We start from the raw sequence: 21036 nt of genomic DNA on the forward strand, positions 1-21036 counted from the left end.
AGAACAGGCTTTACATCGCAGCACTAGTTAGTACCGAAGCAGAACTGTTGGCAGCGTTGCAGCTCATTTTATTGATCTATTGTAATAATCAGGGGATTAACCACCAGGCCACCACTGCCCCGCTATATCAGTATGGTTGATGTCGGAATCGGAAATGAAGTGTTTGGACAACATCGGCATATCGGTTATTATTAACTGAATTATGGTTTAACTCCTCTGCACAGGGTTGAAGTTGAAGTTGAGATAAGAAGAGACTCACTCCTGGTCATACTTCCTCCGATAACACTCTTCACAGACAGAGGTCGGCTGAAACGAGAGAAGAAGAAGAGTCAGACACGAGTCAGAATGATCTGGTCATTCAGACACTCAGAGCTCAGTCAGGTTCTACGTTTGAACTCATCACCGAACACTCGGAGTGAACACACAAAACAATGTCACTAAAATAAGAAAGATAAGTTTAGGATGATGTGGAAAGGTACGGAGGAGTCCAGGTTCCTACTTTAGACTCTCCTGTGAGGAGGAGGAGGAGCGGTCAGACTGCGGCAGGGACACGATGCTGTCGGAGCTCTTCAGGTGAGACTGCAGGGCTCTCTGATAGGTGGACTCCAGAGCCTGGAACAGATGCTCCGCCTCTCGACTGTAGTGACCGTGGAAGCCCCAGTAACACCTTTACATGAGGAGGAGGAGAAACACAACATGTTTTTACAGTAAACCCACATTCATGCTCAGGGAACAACCTGAAAGATACTCACTTTCTGGCTATGGACCTGGCCTCAGAGTCGGCGTCGTGGATGCCTTTCTTGATGGTCTCTGTCAGAACAGCCACGTGTCTTGGGAGACAGAGACGCGCACACACACACACAATTAGTCTGCATCCCCCATGTTTGTCTCTTCTGCTCTTTTCACGCACACGCAGCTTACCTCTCCAGAGTGTTTGTGTGCCACTCCTGTAACATGAGGTCCAGGAACTCGTAACATCGCCTGAAAAAGAACCAGAACCAGAACCAGAACACACGGCCGACTGTTAGAACAGGACTGAAGAAGAGGCAGGCGGAGTTTTGATGATGTCACACACCAACGGTGACATCATGTCCTGTCATCGTCTGACTCACTCTTCACCTGACAACAGTGTGAAACAACGTCAAACTAACGACTGTTGTCACACTTGTCGGTTGTTCTTACCGTCGGACTGCCACTGACTTGGAGGTGCAGTTACTGGTGATGATGGGGATGAGACGTGGATAGTGCGTATGCTGCAGGAAGAAGAACAAACGACGCGTTACGTACTGAGCGTTCCGTCTTCTGGATATTTTCATCCAAGAGTTCTGATTCGGTGCCGTTTTAACATTTAAATATTTGCCCCCACAGCTCTTACCCTCAGGATGAGGCGGATGGCTGCCATGCCTGACGTGGCTATGACTTTGGCACTGTTGGGTACAAGGTTCAGTAAAGTGGGCATGACGCTCTCTGCCCCGTGGTCAAACTTGTTTTGCAGGAGGGCGGACAGGTGTCTGAGGAGAAGGACAGGATGGGACAAGGCTGAGGAACCAATGCAAAAATCGGTACCAGATCCATTTCCATGAAGAACTGTTTCTTTATAAAATGCTGAAAATACGACTGCACTCATGTTCACTGGACTGTTTCTTTATTAAAAAAAAGGTTTTAACTGAAATACGACTGCACTCATGTTCACTGCATTCATTCCTAAAACCCGTCACAGTCAGAAACAAAACAGAACTGGTCAAAGTTCTCTTCTACCCTAAAGTGATGCAGGCCTCGCGGACCACCTGGGACCGCAGGTCTTTCGCTGACAGCTTAAGGGGAGCCTCCAGGAGGCGCAGCTGCTGAGGGAAGCCCTCGTACTCGGTGGCTCCGGACATCATCAGGGAGCGGATCTTCTTCAACTGCAGGAGAGAGAGGACAAGACAACAAGTCACTCCTGAAGACAGAGTGCATGCTGGGTAAAGAAAGGCGCGGACTTCGGGGTCTTACAGCCGTCACTCTATGCTCCCAGTCGTGTTTGTCATCAGACAGGACTTCTCTGATCTTGGTCAGCTGGTCCTCCAGCTCTCTGTTAGAGAAGATCTGGACACAGAAACAGAAGATCACAGTCTGTCCTGTGGAACCATGAGGTTCTGTCCTTCTGTTAATGTCCCCGTCACAGGAACGAGACCCACCTGAACAGACGGCACATCTTCAAAGGCTTTGATAAAATCTTCTTCATCGAGGGCACCGGCTCCAGCTTCTTTAGCTGTGGAGACAGAGAGACAGAGGACAGAGAGTCAGAGGACAGAGAGAACCCCCCCCAGGGACATGAATTAAATCATGAAGGTGAACAGTCCCAAAGAGTCTCTCACCTGTGGGCTTCACTGATGTGGCTGAGCTAGGTCTTCTGACTGTAGTCGCCACACCTCTCCTGCCACTGGGGGGCACTTTAGAGGAGGAGGAGGAAGAGGACCGGCCTCCGTCCATTGAATCTTCATCTTCAAAGTTCTTATCTGTGAGAAGAAAAAAAATGTAACTGATACGTCTCATCTGTCAGGCTCAACATGTAGAGGAACCCCCCCCCACTCCCCACCCGACCCCCCCCAGGGCTCCTCTGAACACCATCATCCATCATTAACCCTGTTCAACAGCAGAGCACAGCGATGGACGGTGATGTCATCGACCACCGCTCCACAGACCATATCAGTCACAGACCTCTGTCTGTAGACCCCTCCTCAAACCATCAGTCCCATCAATAAAGCCTTTACGTTTCAGCCGTACAACAGTGTGGTCACATGATAACAAACAGTGTGAGAAAAAGAAAGAAAAAAAGATCAGACCCAGATTATAATCTAAGATGAAGAAGGTGACGGTGAGGCAGCAGAAAAACAGGAGACGAAAAGACAAAGGCAACAGGATGGAGGAAAGAGCTGGGAGGAGGTGAAGACAGGCAGACGGAGGAGGACACAGACGCCACAGACACCACAGACAACAGACGGTAAGATGAAAAACAGAAGATAATCTCACGAGGACAGATCCTCCGGCACACCAGCTTCCTCAGCATGTTTCTGCCGCCTCAGAGAAACCATGTCCCTCCTCTACCACCACACACCCTCGCTCACTGTCTCTCTCTGTCTCTCTCTCTCACTTTTACACACACACACACCTAGTCTGCATCTGTGTGTGTGTGTGTGTGTGTGCCTCCGTCACAGACAGGGCTCAGCAGCAGAAACACTGGCGTGAGTCACAGTGACATCACCACACCCCTGGTTCAGATCAGAGGTGCTCAATTACTGGATTGTGGATCAATCTGCTGCCTGATGACAAGACACTTTTCTCAGTCATGTGGTACATCCTGGTTCTACAGCAGAACCCCGTCAGAACCTTCTGTTCTGTACACTGACACTTTTCATACAACGGAAAAATGGAAATATATATCGTCGAGCCTGTAGTATCGCAGTATACTGCAAGATCGTGATCGATTCTCACCAATACACACCCCCTAGTGATCACATCTGGAACTTCTCAGTTTGGACCAACATGCAGTCCAGAAGAGTGACCTTTGAACCCACTGGTTGGTTGTACATCGGACCGCCTTTGACAACAGCCAATGACAGCTGAGCTCAGTAAAAATAAATAATCAATCTGTCAGAGTCACCATTAGGTGGAGCCATTGCTCCTCACGGTCATCACCACCATCACAACCACCACTTCCAGGTGAACTAGTTAACTGACCAGGTCTGGTTAACTTATTAACCCTTACAGGATTAGAACATGTGATGGGAGGCTGTGTAATGAACCTGAACCACACACTGAACACCAGGAGGCGCTCACCTGAGCTGGAAGATGGAACCATGTTCCCAGATCTTTGGACTTCATCAAACTTGCTGAAGATTACATTCAACCTATCAGAGAGAGGTGAAGAACAGGTCAGAGGTCAACACCTTACTGGGCTCACGTCAGACTCGTGTGTGTGTGTGACAGGAGCGCCCTCTACTGTAGTAGACCTACCGTGACTGTGGCAGGCCTTTTTTGCTGAGGTCCATCCTCACCCTCTCACCCACGTGTCTGTAGATCTCTACCAGAGAGCTCATGGCTCCGTCACGCACCTGAAGGCAACACAAACACAACATTTCCTCTTTGATGAAGTCATGGGTTCAGGATGAAGACAGGACGTTCATCCACGACGTAGTCCCTCCCACTGTAGGGTACCGGTGTGTGCTGGTTTACCTGACTTATGGGGTCTCCCAGCAGGTTACATATATGTGGAACGATTTTGCTGAGGGTCAGGCCTTGAGCTCCATATCTGGACAAACAAGGAGGTGACAAGGACAGATTAGGTGATGGAGACAACACCATCTGAAGGCTCTAAATGACCGTGAAGAAATCACGGTCTACGAAGAGCACACAGTTTGTTTCAGTTTGTGAACTTTTCTGTTTGTGAACGGCCTTCGGGAACGAGTCGAGTTCCAAAACCCAGGTTCCTCTGTGCATCAACACGTCTGTGTTAACAGAGCAGACCGACACCAGGACCGGGGCTGACACTCACATGTTCAACGTGGCTATAAGGCACAGACACACTCCTTCCCTGGTCCTGTTGTTTTTGTGTTTGAATCCTCCCAGTATACGATCCCATACGTACTGCAACACAAACAAACAAACAAACCATTACAGTCTGTTTACATTTTAATGTCAGAACACACACAGTGGATCAGCATGAAAACAAACACAACAAAAGTACAGCTGCAACATCATCATCAGAGCAGTGTGTGCGTGTGTGTGTGTGTGTGTGTGTGTATACCTGCGGGGACGCAGCCTGTTCCATGATCTTCAGCAGCAGGACTTGGTCCTGGTCTCTCACCTGGTCTTTGGCATCTCCTAGCCGATCAATAAGACTGGGCAGAACTGGAAAAAACATGATTGTTTAGAGTCACAACAACAAAGAACATGAAAACATCCAAACTCAATAATTACAGCTAAATATATATATATATATATATAGGTATATTTATAGGTATGTATATATATATATATATATATATATATGTGCTGCAGAGCTGGGAGACATGACACTCAACAGATAAAGGATAAAAGAAGAAGAACTTTACTTGTTCCCACGTGGGCCTTGAAGCGCTCCTGTAACCTTGTGACTAAGGCAGATAAGAGGTCTAGGCCCAGAAGAGCCACCTAGTGGACAGAGAACAGAAAATAAACATCATATCAAACAGTTACAAAGTGGAGCTGTAACACTGACTCTACAACAACGTGGACACAGTTTATTATTATTTTTATATACAACTATGTCACTGTTTGTTATGTAATGTTTATATTATAATAAGTATTGTTTAAAGAAAACGTATTTCTGTACAGACTCTACTTTGATTTCTTTTTAAAGTACAGAACACAACGTCTACATGAGCAGACATTTTTAAAAAAACCCAAGGTTATTTCATTTTTATTTCAGGATCCATTCAGTGACAAGCTGCCATCTGATTGGCTACAGGAAGTTGAGAACCAGAAACTCAGGAAACAGTTCCAGGTCACATGACTGTAAGTCAACCTCCTGGTCACGCAGCAGGAACTGGTTTCCTGACAAGAACTGATCTTTTCTAATGTTGTAGTTTGGTGAGTGTCAGTGAGACACAGATGGAAATAACTTTATTAGAAAAAAAATTTAAAAAAGAATCTGGCGACACCATCATATAAACACATCGTGATCCATACGATATACACCAATACGATATACTATGATACTGTAGTCATGACGATATATATATAGTTTTTTTTCCAACAATGTCACTGTAGTCAAACTGTCATCATAGTAAAGACACAATGTTGTTCCATCCTAACATCAGGTCACTAACACTGGAACAGACCAAACAGTTTCCACATCAGTTCCGAGGGATCGGCTTGGACTGAACTACGAACACGGCCTCTGATTGGCTGATAACAAAAACCGGTTGTCACCTGTTCTATGAGGATCGGTCGGCCGAGATTCAACAGTTTCCTCTGACCCAGAAACATGAAGGCAGATCACCCCTCCCCTCCATTTAGCTCAGTCATGTGACACACCTCTGATGGGGGGACGGGGGGGGGATTAACCCTCGAGTTTGACATTTGCCCACCTCAGTATCACAGAGTCCTCAAACCCCTGGTCCGGGGACCACTGCCAGTTCATAGGTCATCTGGTACACAGTACAAAAAAATGTACTTTACGATTTTACTAATTTACTTCATTTAAAAAGAACCCAGTCCAGAGTCTGAAAATAGATTAAGTACAAAGTTATAGAACCGTTCCTCACAGGACAGGAATGTGATCCAGAGAATCAACAGTGACCTCTTTGTCTGCACAGCAAACTGAAGACCCAACACTTCAATGAAGGTACACAGATGTCAAACTCAGGGCCCGTGGGCATTACATGGTACATCAAGTCCAATTAAAGGGACATGTACTTGTCTTATCGTGAATGTCCCGAGTGTACGATCAACAAAAACTACAAGTAGCAGCTACTACAGCCAATGACGTAACATCACGCCCTCACTGGATAGCAGTGTTACTCTAATGTCCTTGGACCTACCTTAAAGTTGCTGGAGTTGACCCAGGAAGTGGCGATGCTGTCCACCATCTTGTCCAGTACGGTCTGATCCTGCTCCAGGTCCTGAGACTTCTCCTTGTTTAGGATGTAATCGATGATGTCCTGACCCACCTGCAGCCGCCGGCCCACGTCCTTCTGCAGGACCTGTGCCAGGCAGCTCTCCATGTTGGCCTCCATCATTCTGAACTTTGATAAACAGCCCCCCCTAGCTCCTCAAACCGCCTCGCTGAGTCGCAGACTAAGAACTACCCTCCACTGCTTAAAGCAGCGGAAATGACAGCTGGACAACAGGAGCTCCAGTTGGTGGCGCCAAGACCGAATGACCCAGAGGAAGGAGGGAAATGCAGGGCTCGGTTCTTGAGGCTGTCGGCCCGTGTCTTCTGACTGTAGACAGGATCTGTTTGGGGCCAAGTGCTAGCTGGCTAGCAGGCTAGGGGCTGGGCCCTAGGGAGTGATGGACCAGGATTTGGGGAATGGCAGTAATGCAGCATGTGTGAGTGTGCACGGCAGCTGGGGCAAATGAACTACTGCCTCACACTTGACTCGTCCCCTCCTCTTCTTCTTCGTCTTCTCCTTCTTGTTGTGGTGAGTTAGTCAAACCACTTGAGCGGAGGTGGAGGAGCAGAGCAGCTGGGGGAGACGGAGAGGCCTTCACTGCAGAGCCATGTGGGTTCCAGAAGAGTCCTGAGAAAGTGGACAGGAACAAGTCAAATCCTCCACAACTCTCCAACAGATCTGGTCTGGAGATATATTTAAAAATTACACACATAAATAAAATGGCAGTCTCCATTTGACCATGTGACCCAGGACCAAGGCCTCGGTAATATGGTACTGATAAAAACCAAGAATATAAAAATCCATACAGCGATGTAGACTATAATATCATGAATCAAATTTTTTTTTTCATTTAATCTGACTGATTTAACTGTTAAATGACCAGAAAAGAACGACAGAAGAAATGATGAAATCTTTTCACAGAAATAATGTGGTTTAAGGATCAGACGGGTCATCAGAGATTAGCAGGTTCAAATCCCAGCCCTGGCAGTGACTGTGGTGTGTTCTAAACAGTCTAATGATTTAAAACAGGAAGTGACTCCACCAGAGTGAGATTAAAAAAAAACATACTTTAAATGTTTATATTTATGTGTGTTTTTTTTTGTCTTTAGGACGATGCCTGCTACTGGAACAAATGTTTACAGTGTTAAATAAATGTGTGAGTGAGAGTGTGCATAAATATGATACTGCTCTGATGGTGAGACATTCAACACACACACACACACACCCACACACACACACACCCAGGTCATGTAGTGTATGACTGGAGAGCCTCTGATGTTGTGGATGTGTGTACACCTGCCTAAACACAGTAATGTATACGTGTGTGTGTGTGTGTGTGTGTGTGTGTCTGCGTCACAGTAAAAACCAGTGAACTAACCACAGACGTCAGAGTTACTTCATTATTCCTGCCTCGGTCCAGACCACTGCTCCACAGCAAACCTTCTCACCCACAAAGATGAGCTTTTGTGCAGCGTTAGCTGAGCTGCAGCTAACACTCCAACACTCCAAGCCTGTGACCATCACTGTTAGCTCAGCCACACACAGGCTCCACAGCCTCAGAGTCAGCCGTGGAAAAAAACCAAAAAAAAAAAAAAACAACTCCCGTCCTTTTCCCTCACTGGTGTCTGCCAGTCTACATGTACTGTATGTATGAGGCAGAAAGACAGACAGACAGGCAGAGAGACAGACAGGCAGAGAGACTGGCTAAAGTGTTACCGCTGAGGAAAAAGCCAGACAGGACGTATGTGTACAAATTTAATATTAAAGTTAGCCCTTAGCAAAGCCCAGCTTTTCAGTGGAAACGTCAGTTCTCAGACAGGAAAGCAGCACAAAGACAATCATGTGGCCTGGAGCCAGACGGAGCCTCCGTCCACATCACCGCAGTCTAAGTCGTCTTGCCGCGACACACACCCGGTCGTTCGGGACTTACCGTTCGTGGTGTTAGCCGTCAAACCCAGAACAGGGCCTCGGGTCTCCAGCGTCTTTCTCTTTCTCTCACTCTCTCCACCCGGAATGCTGTGCCTGCAGGAGAATGGACGTGCGCATGCGCAGTCGGCGCGGGGATGATGGCTCCTGGAAAACTGTCGCATGACAATGTGATGCATTTGTGGGTAAAGTCGACGTGCAGCGACACCTGCGGGAAACAAAGACGAGCTGCACTCGAGGTCGCGCTGATCTGGAAATATATATTTGGACGAAAATGTTCAACATTACGAAAATAAATTCTCAAAGTTTAACCGAGACAAAGTTAAGTTTGTTGGGAAAAAATGTCGACATATTAGCTACCATATAAATTACCCGCCCAATAAATCGGCTTGTTTGTTTTCAAAATTTCGATCGGTCTTTCCATTTGTTATTATTGTTGTCGTTGTGCCAAAAAGCGAAGACTTTTGAGATGAAAATCAAACCGCTACATCAATAATCTGCCACTTTAAAACAGATTTAAATATTACATTACTGACTGTAGTTTGTTTACGCGGGTGGTGCCCATAAGTGCTAGCTAAAGTGCGAACTGCTAGCTCAAAACTGTCATGAATATATTTGTGTCTGTGTGACGTGGTTCTCTGGTGAGCCGCTGAGAACACAGTTCTCATCTAGAAATACGAGTTTAATAAACATCAGATGAAGAAATGAAGGTGAAATCAGAGCGTTGTAACACAGACATGCTAATAAGTGTCTCTTCAAAGCCTTGGTTCACAAAGTGAGGTGCGTGCTCCATGAGGACACAGCCCAGACAAGGACAAAATACAGATTAACACATTGTACAATAACCTACTGGTTTACAGTAACCATGGACAGTGTGTTTGTCCTGACATTTATTTACTTTTTTGTAAAATGTTACAAGGTTGTAAATATAACTGTTTCATTAAGAAGAAAACAACAAAAATCCAAAGGAAATCAGCAGCTGCTCATCAACCACGGAGACTCTGTGAGAACCATTTATGACACAAGACATGGTTCTTCTTTTTATATATATATACACATTAATACAGAGGTGACCATGTGACTAATCCACACAGGTCAAAGTTCAATCCTCAGTCTTAAGGAACCCTGACGCCAGGCCCACTCCTCGCCATCAGCCTCAGTCCGTCTACAGGGAGAAGGTTCATTTCTCCTCCATAGCGTTTTCAGAAATATCCTCGTTCTCTGACTCGTCTTCCTCGTCACCTTCTTCTTCCTCGTCCTCATCCTCGTCCTCAGAAGAGGAGCCCTCTTCATCTGCATTTGCAGTGGGAATTCTAAGGACAATCTCTTCATCGCCGTCACCCACCACCGTGGACTTCCTCCTCTCCAGAACCGAGGGCGTGCACACTGGTGTGGCGTCCTGTGACAGGAGAAAACACCGGTGACGATGGACACAGCTGCTGGACATGGACAGGTTCTGGTGCTGATCAATATTAAGAGATGTCCGATAAAATCGGCTGCCGCTTAATAGTATTTCAATTGGAGGGGGGGATTGATAATTGTAATTCCAAAGTGTTTGGACGATATTGGCAAAAAGTTAATATCAATATGTTAATTATTAATATGAGTGTGGGCCTTACCTCACTGCATGTGGATGCGTTCATGACACCAGCTGACGACTTCCGTGGCACCTGTGCAGACTGGAGAAAAAAAACGGTAGAAAACCGGGGTTTATATAGACTGACAGCAGGGACCCTTCAGGTACAAAGGCTTCACTTTGACAAGTTAATCTGAATACTCACAAATCCTGGGAAGTTGTAGTCGATGCCCCGCGCTGCCAGCTTCTTACGCAGCTTTGCTTCTTTGCGCAGCAGCCTGTGCGTCATCTTCTCCACCTCCTCCGCTGTTCGCTTCTTGTTGTAGCGTGACACCGCAGGATACGAGGGTTTCTTAAACCGTCTATCGCAACCAACAAACATCTTCTCGTGGACTTTCTCTGAGGGCATCACCTGACCTGGTAGACCAGGGAACAACATGGTCAGAGAGTAAAACATTATATATATATATTTCTTATATTAAACAACAGTGAAGTTTAGGGATGTCTGATATTAATATGTATTTGTTTATCTGTACAAACCACTGTATGAGTTGGTGGTGCCAACATTCTGCATACAATCCCCTGATTAAAATAGATTAACAAAATGAGCTACAATGCTGCCTTCTATTTTTAGGTCACACACCATTTGGCGAAACCCAGGCATTGCGTTATCAAGCTTTCATTATCGGAGGAAAAACCTATAACGATTCTTACAGATATTATATAATTATGCAAATATCTGCCTGATAAAATAAACAACAGATGGCGCTACACTGTTTCTCCGACTCCTAACGTCACAGATACTCACATTTGATGAGCCGCTCTCCCATCAGGTAGTTGTTCATCGTCTCTGCCACGATTTTTGCCACCTCCTCACAGTCATACTCGATAAAAGCGTAGCCTTTACTACCACCAGTCTGCAGGTCAAAGAGGTCAGAGTTGAAGGTCAGTGACACCTAACCTTATTACTTTGACTAGTATTGATATTTTCATTGTTAACATCTGTGGGCACGTTGGTTTTATCACTGTGCAAATGTGCAAGCAATAAGCTAAACATGCCGGGAATTCTGTGGGCTCAGTTATCTGACCTCAGACCACTGTACCATCTGAGACCATTTTCATCCTGAGCCACAGTTCAAGCTCAGAAAAGACTGATAACTAACACCTCATCCAACCCTGGCCCTCAACTCTGTGCTGTTACCTTTTTACTCCGTGACAGCCTCAACCTCAGGACCCTCCCAAACTGTTCAAAGTAGGCCTTGAGCTGAGGTTCAAACAGACCCTTTGGGAGATGACCAACGTAGATCACTCCAGGGGTTAACCTGCTTTCCTGGGAAAGAACAAAATACAAACGTTAAAAAAAAATTGGTTTCTTGTTATTATATTTTTCAGTATGATATTATGACACGGGAGACTGGGGGTGGAGGGTGGGGGTGCAGTGCTCACGTGAACAAACATTTTCTTTGCGTTACAAATTGATAATTTTTTGATGATATTAGTGTCAATGTTGAGATTTATTTTTAATCGCGGTTAAGCGGTTTACCTAGCCCTGATATCGTGTTGCTTTATTTTAACCTTATTGTGAGAAAGGTTCACACATTCGGTTGAAATGGTCATATGTGGACATACGTAACGTGTGTGTGTGTAGGAGGACAAGAAGCTACCACGTGACAAAATGTCGCAGTTCATAGTTACCGGTTTTTAAAATACGTAGTTAGCTGCGGAGCTGCCGCCTAGTGAACCGTAAACCAACTGTGATTAAAAACAAAAACACACCGATGACAATGAGAATAATCATCGGCCCAGTGAGTTAATCGCCGCTCCTCCTGTAGCAGCAGCTACAGGAGTTAGCATCGCCCGTGGTTAGCACCTACCTGAGCAGACTTCTTCTTCTTCTTCTTCACCTCCTGCACTTTCTTCCTGAACTCGGTCTCCTGTGTGGGATTCAGAGCCAGCAGCTCTTTGGCAGACTGAGCCGCTGCCGGTGCTGTCATTTCAGTCATTTCACTTCAGAAGAGAACACATCAACAGCAGAAACAACGCCACACTACACAACACCACGACAGTGTACTAAGTACCACGTTTCTACGCTTTTCCGGTTGACGTCGTGGTGACGCAGGGGCGTAAAGCAGCGTCTCTGCACACAACCTACAGCGACCTCTGTAGTGTTGGAGGTGTCATAACATCTATCACACTGTCAAGAGAAGAAAACGTAACTTATTTGTTTTTTTATTGAATACCACATACTCTCCGCGGTACTTGAGCTCACTCTGGGAGTAGTACGACAACCGCGGCAATTTTTAGTTAAAAAATATGTTTGACAACCGATTTGTTTAGAAAAGGGAGCAGTTCAACAACCGATATTCCACTATATAGGGAAATTAAAGTGTTTTACATTTGTTTTTCATTTATTTCATATATTATCTTGACCATGTACAAGAAAATTGGAGCAAACAGGGGAGGAGGTGGAGCAAGCATCCTCCAGGGGGCGGGGTGTTGAACAGTCTAATGATGAGGACAGACGGTCTGTGGACACACTACAGCAGTACACGCTGTAGCCTCAGGACATGGCAACAAAACTCATCTACTTCACAGTGAACGGGAGACCAGAGCGGGCAGAATTCCCATCAAACTGTCCTGCACAGGATGTCAAAGGTAAGGGTCCCGTCTCCTGTACAGTCTGTCCAATCAGCTGATGCCTGTCTTCTGGCTAAGATTCTTTTTTTTGTGTGTGTTTGATAATACTCTGTGGCATAAAAATACATAAATAGTTTCATTTTTAGCAAACTTATTTTCTTTTTATAAATATATAAATTAAATATTTATCGTATATATATATAGGACTGTGTAGGAAGAGGCAGACTTCTGTGGATGTTCTCTGGTTGTCTGAGGCTGGAGCAGTAAATACAGCTGTCTCTGACAGCTCCTCACTGGTCAACGGCCAGGTCCTCTAATGCTCTAATGAGGTTGTACTCAGTGGTGAGAAAGAAGCAGAAAAAAACAAGACTTTATCAGAGTTTTTTATTTTACCGTGTTGGACTGGATGCTACGTAGACCCTGGGTGTCAAACTCAGTTTCACCGAGGTGATGATGACGATGTTGATGATGATGGTGATGAGGTCATAGTGTGACATGACCACCACTGTCCACTTGCAGACCTTTTTCGTTCTGCAGCCGAGGCCGGGCCCCACGACATCCTGAAGCTGTACAACCCCAGAGGAAACATCATCAACATCTGCCCAGGTCTAGAACCCAACAGTCCAGACTCTCTGTACAAGCTGGAAGTGTTAGCTGCCAACTGCCACAGTGAGCCATTAGGTATGCTGACGTAGCCACAGTGACGTGTACACTGCCGAGGTGTAATGTAGGAACTGTTCACTGTTCTTTGTCATGGCAGGTGTGCAGCTCAGTGGAGCAGTGGGCTTTGACCTCTCATCTATGGAGAAAAGGTAAAAGAACAACCGGGGTCAACCAGGTACTGACCCACACTGAGACCTGGAGAATAGGATTTAACACAAAACTGAGTTCTAAAACCAGTGACCCATACTCCACTCCATGTACTCAGTACTTGGCAGTACTGCAGAGGGTAGTTTAACTTCATGAATCTTCTGCTCCATAGCTCCATAAGATTTCTGATGTTTAAACTTGAACGTTCTCAGACTGCAGGGCCTGGAGAAGAAGATCCTGTTTGAAGCCACAGAGACTCCAGCCGTCGTCCATGAAATGAAGCAGCAGGTGGATTTATTCCGGGAGAAACTCGAGGTTTGACCAAAGTGTCCAAACATTATCATCTGTTTTAAAGTTTGTTTTTTTCATTAGTAATCTTCTGATCATTAATGTAACATTTAATCAGCCAACAGTCTGTTTCCTACCTGTCCAGATGATGGCGCTGTTCTGTTTCCTGTACATGGTTTATTGTAGAGTACAGTTGTCGGGTGACAAACACAGCGCCCCCAGCAGTCTTTCATTCTTTCCTTCGTGTTATGAACAGAGCATGGAGCATCTGGTCTTTCATTCTTTCCTTTGTGTTATGAACAGAGCATGGAGCATCTGAGCTGGCTCGGCCTCTTCAAAGATCTGTCAGAACGAACTCAAAAGGCATCGCCATTCTACCACAAGAGGGCGCTGAGGAAAACGCCAGAGGAGTGTGAGCATGTGCGGGAAAAGTACCTACAGATGAGGTTCGAACCCACACACTGAGCACAGACGATTGTTCTGTACGTCTGTAGAAACAGGTGTAAACGTTGTTCTCTCCGTGTTCTCAAAGCAGTTCTCTGGAGGTATCGGAAGAAGTGAGGCAGTACCTGAAGACCCCGACCTTCGATAACTGGTACGCTACGTCATCCACAGCAAAATTAATTATTTTTATTGTTGGGACGGATTTCGGGCGGTCACGTTTGGCCTGCGACCCCCTGGTTTAGAGGATGGTGACCATATCGTTGACATCACCACAGGTTGAAGCTCAGCATTCAGAGTTTAAATCTAAATCTTTTTATATTTTGATGTAAAAACTGATGTGATATAAATACATCTGCCGCCTCAGTAGGGCAGCAACAGACGGTCAGCAACAGACGGTCAGCTCATGAATGGTGTCCAGCATAAACCTGTGAGGAGAGAGGGCCGGATCATCTGAATATGAATGGACCGCACTGATCAAACAGGAACTTGGTCAATACACCAGGGTGAAGTGGCATTCACTGGGAATATGGTCATTATGCCGTCCCCCGCCCCCTCTGTTCATCACAGCATCTCATTAACGACGAGAACTGAAGGTTTTCTTCAATTATTATTAGGTCTAAAATAAATGTACTGCTTCAGAACGGTTCCAGCATGGAATAAGGAAAGATTTTGGAAAAATCAGTCCCATAATGTAGCTGGTTAGCATGCCTGCCTCGGGAAAAAAGAGTCCTGGGTCCGATTCCCAGCGGAACCACATACTGGGTTGTTAACCCTCCTCCTGTATTTAATAATCAAGCTAGCATCTTGTGATAGCTAAGCGCTAACACAGAGCCTGTTAGCACGGTGCTATAGTTCTCTTTTCACGTGGCTCAGGAAGTGTTCATGATTGGGTGGAAACTCAGTAACTCAGTAAAACATTTTTAGCAAAGACAGTTTGTCCCAGTAATAAAATGACCTTCTGCCCAGTACTGGTCTGGTACTGGACCAGTACTGGTCTGGGTTCCTGTGGTCTACATTACATAGCCTCCCATAAGGTATCACGTGTACTGCTGCAGTACTTTGTTTGCTGTGTGTTCTGTGCAGGCAGTGGGAGGACGCAGAGATCATGGTCCTGCTGCAGCTGATGTACTCTGATCTAGATTTCATCACCACGTTCAAGATCTCCCCTGAAGTACTGCAACAGTTCCTGTTTGAGGTCTACAGACGATACAACAACATCCCATTCCACAACTTCAAACACTGCTTCTGTGTTACCCAAATGGTAGGTGGTGGGTGAGGTGGTGGGTGAGGTGGTGGGTGAGGTGGTGGGTGAGTCAGTTGGTTTTCAGTGATCTGAATCCAAATGAAAGTCTGTTTGAAATTCAGGGTTCAAAACCTGGACAGTGAAGGTCAGATCTGGAGGACATGAGTGGACATGAGTGGACATGATTGGATGATGGAACAGTACTTCATCAGTTCCTCTTGCTGTAGAGTACCTGGGCCAATGGTTCTGTGTTCTCTGCTCTGTCTTGGTCTTCTACCAGATGTATGGTTTGATCTGGCTCACTGACCTGAGAACTAAGATGGACAGCATTGACCTGCTCATCATGTTGACCTCTGCGGTGTGCCACGACCTTGACCATACAGGATACAACAACACCTACCAGGTACCGGGACAACACTGACTGAACAGGACTGACCTCAGCCGTGGTCAGCCGTGGTTCTCTTTATGGATGTTTTCTTCTGTAATTTTTCCTTTTTTTTAACCACTTCTCAGATCAACGCTCGAACTGAACTTGCTCTACGCTACAACGACATCTCTCCGCTGGAGAACCATCACTGCGCTGTGGCTTTTGAGATCCTGGAAAAGGTAAAGACGGAAACTGTCGGCTTCAAATGTTCTTTGTATCTGACGTCAGTCCGTCTTCGGTCGCATCAGAGTGACCAGATGTTTTTGTTTTTTTGGGTTTAGACCGAGAGCAACATCTTCAGAAACGTGACGACAGACCAGTACAAACGGATCAGAGAGGGAATCATCAAGTCAGACCAATGTTCCTCAGGGTTCTGTTTTTGTTCTTGTTCATTCCTGTCCTGATTCTTCTTCTTCTGCTGTTCGTGCAGCTGTATTCTGGCCACTGACATGACCCGACACAGTGACATCCTCAGTAGATTTCAGTCCATCCTGCCGACCTTCGACTTCAACAACAAGGAGCATAAAGACGTGGTAGGAGACCCATCAGGTGGACCATCAGACCTAGAGCCACAACACAAACAATCAACCATCGACTGTCAGAGTCCACTGGTCCACACGCTCCCCCTGGTTCTCCTTCCTCTTCCTCTTGACTCCTCAAACATAAGAGTACTTCAGGGCTGCTCTGAAATCACAGCGCTCTCCACTCGAGTCCACGTCCTGTAGTAATCACCGTCTCCTTCATCTAGTCTAATTGGACCACAAACAGGTCATCAAAGTCTTTAAGGTTGTTAAGGTCTGGACAAAGTACCCCAAACTATTGTACTCCATGTTGAGTATTACAGTATCTCCTCACAAGGTCAATGAGACAACGAGTACTTTGCCATGGTTTTTTTTTGAGGTCAGCTAATGTGTGGCTCCATTTTACCAAGTTATTTTCTCTCCAGCGAATCCAGAGGTCCATTGAAATTACAGTTATTTTTCGATGATTTTTCTTCGTCACGTTTCCTTCATTAAAATCTATTTTTTTCTTGTGTTTGCAGTTAATGATGATACTGATCAAAGTGAGCGACATTTCCAATGAGGCTCGACCAATGGAGGTGGCCGAGCCCTGGTTGGACTGTCTGCTGCAGGAATTCTACAACCAGGTACGGTCTGCTGTTTTAGCATGTGTCAGAAACCGTTGCTGAGACCAAAGTGGAGTTTATGAAATATCGACTTACACTATGGTTAGAGCTCAAAGTCGGTCAAAAGTGTTCAAAATGAAAACCACGTCCTTTTATTTCACCTGTGTCCTCAGAGTGACGCTGAGAAGCTGGAGGGTCTCCCAGTGACGCCCTTCATGGACCCAGAAAAAATAACAAAACCTTCATCTCAAACGGGATTCATAGGTTTCGTCCTTCTGCCCCTCTTCATTGAACTGGCCAATCTCTTCCCCTGTTTGGAGGTGAGTCACCCACAGACGAGTCCTGAACCACTGGGTTTTCATTATCGGAGGAAAAAACTATAACAATTCTAACAGACTCTACATAATTATGCTAATATCGGACGTCCGTAATAATGGTGACTGTTTTGATGATGATTTTGCAGCAGCACATCGTCGACCCAGTGCGTAAAGCCCTCAGCTACTACACTGAGATGGAGAAGGCCTACGAGAGAGAGAAGAAGAACCGAGGCCAGAGTGTGAACGTCTCCAAGAACAAGGAAGACTCTGTGGACGCCACAGGCTCAGCTTAGAGCGGTCTTTGTCAGAGCTCCCTCTGGAGGAGGCAACACCAACAGAGTTGGACAGCGGGGTCAATGTTTCTTGTCGTTGTTGCCCCATCCTCTGGACACAGACCCTCACACAGGGCATTAACAACCTACCGTATACTGAGTCATTTTTTAATACAGTGCTAAAATAAAATAATATAATTAAAAAATGAAATGCTGACCGGGATTTGTATGTTTGTACGTTTCTGCATGAAACAATTTATGTGAGCTTTTTAATTAAGCTAGTAAATTCAGAAGAGCTGTACTGTTGTGGTTCCATAGTGGAGTGGTTATCACGCTAGCACATTAGGATTCCCAGCAGAGCCACTTATGAATTTCCCAAATATGGACTCAATAAAGTCCAAATTATTATTACTATTATTATAGTCTAAAAAGAACTACAAAATAGTACTAAGGAAACATTTTTAAAAATGACATTCGCACATTGAACTACCTCTATTGGCCACCAGGGGTCGACAGATCACTGATGATTTCAAATAATTCACAACGAAGATATCTTCACTGAAAAAACGTGATTGTTTATTAAAAATGTACAAATCTTGAACCGCCCCCCCCACCACACACAGATACACACATACAGGTATAGGAAGAGTCAATGGTAAAGAGTAAACACAAATATTTGAAGGACTACTTTAAAGTGTTGGAAATAAAGTGTAGTCAAATTAAGGATCTCTGAGCTGAATCTCCTGGTCCTGGTCTTTGACAGGGTTTCAGCGTCAGAGTCCAGAACCCAGGGGGATTATGGGATTGACTTAATTAGGTTTGGTTCTATGTTAAGAACACACAGAGGCACCGGTATGTTCTGTCAGAGTGTTCCTGGTCCAAACACGGGTTCATGAGTTCTGTTCCTGAAAACAACGCCACAGAGGAGGCGTGGCCCGGCGTGGTACCTGGAATTGTCTGTTGTGTTCAGGGGTCATGTTTCCTGAGACCAGATCAAAAATAAAAACCTGGTGGAGTTTCTGGAGTTTCACCATTTTCACATTTCAGACGAATATTACTGCAGTATGTTGTACAAAATACTCCTTCACGCACTGACCCTGAGACGAACACAGTCCTGGAGTTGCACGCTAACACCAGCAGAGGGCACCATTGTCCGACATCATGGTCTGTAGACAGACACCAGCGTCAACCAAGGTAGAAGCTCACAACCATTCACACCACCATTCACACGGCCAGGTTAGAGTGAACATTAACTTCAAAGTGGAGAAAACACACACACACACGCAGGTCAGATCAGTTAAAGCCAGGGATTGAACGCGTGACATTTTAACTGTAAGGTAAGAGCAGTAAACACACTCCCACCGTGTGGCCACATTTCTCAGTTCATGGTGTGTTCTGGTCTGACGGTCCCTGCTCTGAGTCAAAACAAAGTTCCGGACCTGAGACTGTACTACTAGACTCTACGGTACTGACAGTACTGGTACCAAACATCAAGGTTCTACAGCAGAACTCAGTCCAACAGTTCACATGTCGGCTCCAGCTCACCCTACCTTCACCTCGTGAGCAAGGCACGTTGTGAAGGGCTCAGTGCACAAGGTTTTCACACCAGCAAACACCGAAGGGCAGTTGGTACCGATGCATTCACCTTCCCTGGAACGTCACGTGTTTGAAGCCTGGTAACAGATGAGGAGAACGGTTCTGTCCAGTCCAGAACGGTGGTTGTTGGTTCTCAGCTCATCATGTTGAGGAACTTACTTTCTTCAGCCAGAGCTGTCAACATGGAGTTCATGTCACCGATGGCCATGTTTCCTGTCACTGGAGGAACCGATGCCAGGGCGATCGAGGTGACCCCAGGTGTGGTCAGACGGGAGGAGGTCCTGGACAGGCTCTGGAAAAGACCAGGACTCAGGGTGCCGGACATGAGACTGGAATGGTCTTCATCGTCCAACAGCGTCTCAAAGTCTATTGGAGCATGCTCAGAGTCCACGGTGCTGCTGGAGACCTGGTTCACTCCTGGAGACGCCATGTTGGTCGGGGCAGCAGCCCGGCCTGGAGACAGGGGTGAGTCAAAGCCGAAGGTTGTGGGTTCAAACATCTGAATGTGACCCATGTAGAACACGGCAGAGTTTGGGTTCTCGCAGGCGCCGTTGTGGGACACTGACCAGCTGGGCCTCTTTGGACTTGCCTCAGAGGAGCCATAGTCCCGGCTCCCGTCAGTGGACTCTGGTACCTGACTGGGCCGCAGGGTGCTGTTTGGACCCGCGTGTTGTCTGACTGTGGACATGGGTTCTGTTGGAGGTCGGGGCTGGAACAGTTTTCTCTGCTGCTCCATCTGGTTCCCGTGAGAACGCACGCTGGTCTCTGCTCTGGTCCAGTGGGTCTGCAGCTCAGACCCCTCGCTGTGGGCGGGCCTCATGGTCCCAGCTCTGAAGTTCTGAGCCGCTTCTCGATCGTAGCCTTGATTTGGACTCAGCCCCTGACTGAAGGTGGCGCTGTTGCCGTGTCTTTGCTGGTTCAAATATCCTTGACTGAGGGGCAGCAGCCGCTGGTTACAGACCAGACCCTGACCCGGAGTCTGGAAGGGTCCAAAGTTCTGCCTCTGCTGGACCACGGCCAGGTTTCCTCTGAGAACCTGCTGCTGGTTCCTGGACACCTGGTTTGTGGCGTCAACAGAACCTGAACTCACTTCGTTCCACTGCACAGGCATGATGTTCTTCTTGACGGGTTCTGCTGGTACCGTGGTACCATCCACAGCTGCCATTTTCCTCTGAGTGTAGAACGGTGCCGGCGGGGACGATGCCCCCTGGTGTCTGTTAGAGTGATGCTCCTCCCAACTCATGGTACCTGGGGGGCCTGAGTTCTGAGACCTAAGGTACTGAACCACATCATCTGGAAGAACCAGATCCTCCTCCTGGTTCTGCCCCCCTCGTGCCCTCGTCCTATCTGCCCCGTCCTCCCTGGCTACATTCTCAGAAATGCTCGGAGGTCTGGGGGCGAACGGGTACTGTTGCCGACTTCCAGGGCGGTGCCACCGCTCAGGTCCGGTGATGGGACGGAGGTTGCTGGTACTGTTGTAGCGCTGGATCCTGGAGAAGGAGAGGTTCTCTGGGTGGGTTTGGCGTACTGGGTCACTGGCACGACGCGGCAGACTGGTGGGCGCCTCGTGATGCATTATGGTCCTGGCGGTGTACCCAACGTCACTGCAGCGCCGCGGAGCCGCTCCACCAGGAGGCTGGAGGAACGGGATGGAGGTTCCATCCGACGCCACGCGGGTCCGAAGGTTCATTTGATTCATGTTGGGCAACGGAGTAGGCGGGGCACCGCCTGTGGGC

At 46.7% G+C, this 21036-nt stretch overlaps 4 protein-coding genes and 1 non-coding gene across 6 annotated transcripts in view; 1 reads left to right on the forward strand and 4 right to left on the reverse strand.

Annotated features, from left to right (window-relative positions):
• The window catches only part of clasp1a (cytoplasmic linker associated protein 1a), a 25691-nt gene extending 16435 nt beyond the window's left edge, over positions 1-9256 (reverse strand). The window contains exons 1-18 of the mRNA XM_025063730.1: positions 8569-9256; positions 6564-7265; positions 5094-5172; positions 4787-4890; positions 4535-4626; positions 4216-4291; positions 3997-4094; positions 3820-3890; positions 2358-2498; positions 2178-2251; positions 1993-2085; positions 1759-1904; positions 1376-1511; positions 1183-1253; positions 922-981; positions 753-830; positions 500-667; positions 221-306 (exon numbers count right to left, since the gene is read on the reverse strand). Coding sequence (XP_024919498.1) covers positions 221-306; positions 500-667; positions 753-830; positions 922-981; positions 1183-1253; positions 1376-1511; positions 1759-1904; positions 1993-2085; positions 2178-2251; positions 2358-2498; positions 3820-3890; positions 3997-4094; positions 4216-4291; positions 4535-4626; positions 4787-4890; positions 5094-5172; positions 6564-6761 — 1771 coding nt within the window. The 5' untranslated portion in view covers positions 6762-7265; positions 8569-9256. The remainder of the gene's footprint in view (positions 1-220; positions 307-499; positions 668-752; positions 831-921; positions 982-1182; positions 1254-1375; positions 1512-1758; positions 1905-1992; positions 2086-2177; positions 2252-2357; positions 2499-3819; positions 3891-3996; positions 4095-4215; positions 4292-4534; positions 4627-4786; positions 4891-5093; positions 5173-6563; positions 7266-8568) is intronic.
• gli2a (GLI family zinc finger 2a) overlaps positions 3138-21036 on the reverse strand; it is a 49666-nt gene continuing 31767 nt past the window's right edge. Inside the window, exons 10-11 of one of the 2 annotated variants that reach the window (XR_003052218.1) lie at positions 18976-21028; positions 3138-3151 (exon numbers count right to left, since the gene is read on the reverse strand). Coding sequence is in view for 1 of the 2 variants with exons in the window: in XM_025063883.1 (XP_024919651.1) it covers positions 19434-21028 (1595 nt within the window). In the remaining variant the exon portion in view is untranslated. Of the gene's footprint in view, positions 3152-18248; positions 21029-21036 lie in introns of those variants that run through there. The other variant, XM_025063883.1, reaches the window with a different exon arrangement.
• On the reverse strand, positions 9422-12230 carry nifk (nucleolar protein interacting with the FHA domain of MKI67). The gene is made up of 6 exons (XM_008328946.3): positions 12015-12230; positions 11342-11470; positions 10949-11057; positions 10346-10557; positions 10184-10243; positions 9422-9963 (listed from the first exon to the last, which is right to left on the reverse strand). Exons 1-6 carry the CDS (start codon positions 12141-12143, stop codon positions 9745-9747), a joined length of 858 nt encoding a protein of 285 aa, XP_008327168.1. The 5' UTR covers positions 12144-12230; the 3' UTR covers positions 9422-9744.
• Positions 11141-11267, reverse strand: LOC112488361 (small nucleolar RNA ACA64). Its single transcript, XR_003052337.1, has one exon. It is a non-coding gene; the product is annotated as a small nucleolar RNA ACA64 (small nucleolar RNA).
• Positions 13177-17875, forward strand: LOC103392375 (high affinity cGMP-specific 3',5'-cyclic phosphodiesterase 9A). Its single transcript, XM_025063884.1, has 13 exons — positions 13177-13458; positions 13538-13589; positions 13800-13902; positions 14179-14321; positions 14408-14470; positions 15403-15580; positions 15843-15965; positions 16076-16168; positions 16271-16338; positions 16420-16522; positions 17032-17136; positions 17289-17435; positions 17579-17875. Exons 2-13 carry the CDS (start codon positions 13579-13581, stop codon positions 17723-17725), a joined length of 1284 nt encoding a protein of 427 aa, XP_024919652.1. The 5' UTR covers positions 13177-13458; positions 13538-13578; the 3' UTR covers positions 17726-17875.

The sequence above is a fragment of the Cynoglossus semilaevis genome, chromosome 16 (genome assembly GCF_000523025.1).
Source record: "Cynoglossus semilaevis isolate Cse_v1.0 chromosome 16, Cse_v1.0, whole genome shotgun sequence".
Taxonomy (NCBI): Eukaryota; Metazoa; Chordata; class Actinopteri; order Pleuronectiformes; family Cynoglossidae; genus Cynoglossus; species Cynoglossus semilaevis.

What these genes read in the sequence shown, in the direction of transcription:
- nifk (XM_008328946.3), bottom strand. Translation starts at nt 12,143, where the DNA reads ATGACTGAAATGACAGCACCGGCAGCGGCTCAGTCTGCCAAAGAGCTG. An exon ending in AGAAGAAGAAGTCTGCTCAG is followed by an intron (nt 11,471 to 12,014) that starts GTAGGTGCTAAC and finishes GTTCTTTCCCAG; the next exon opens with GAAAGCAGGTTAACCCCTGG. An exon ending in ACGCATCCACATGCAGTGAG is followed by an intron (nt 9,964 to 10,183) that starts GTAAGGCCCACA and finishes CTCCTGTCACAG; the next exon opens with GACGCCACACCAGTGTGCAC.
- LOC103392375 (XM_025063884.1), top strand. An exon ending in TGCAGGAATTCTACAACCAG is followed by an intron (nt 17,137 to 17,288) that starts GTACGGTCTGCT and finishes CTGTGTCCTCAG; the next exon opens with AGTGACGCTGAGAAGCTGGA. An exon ending in ATCTCTTCCCCTGTTTGGAG is followed by an intron (nt 17,436 to 17,578) that starts GTGAGTCACCCA and finishes ATGATTTTGCAG; the next exon opens with CAGCACATCGTCGACCCAGT.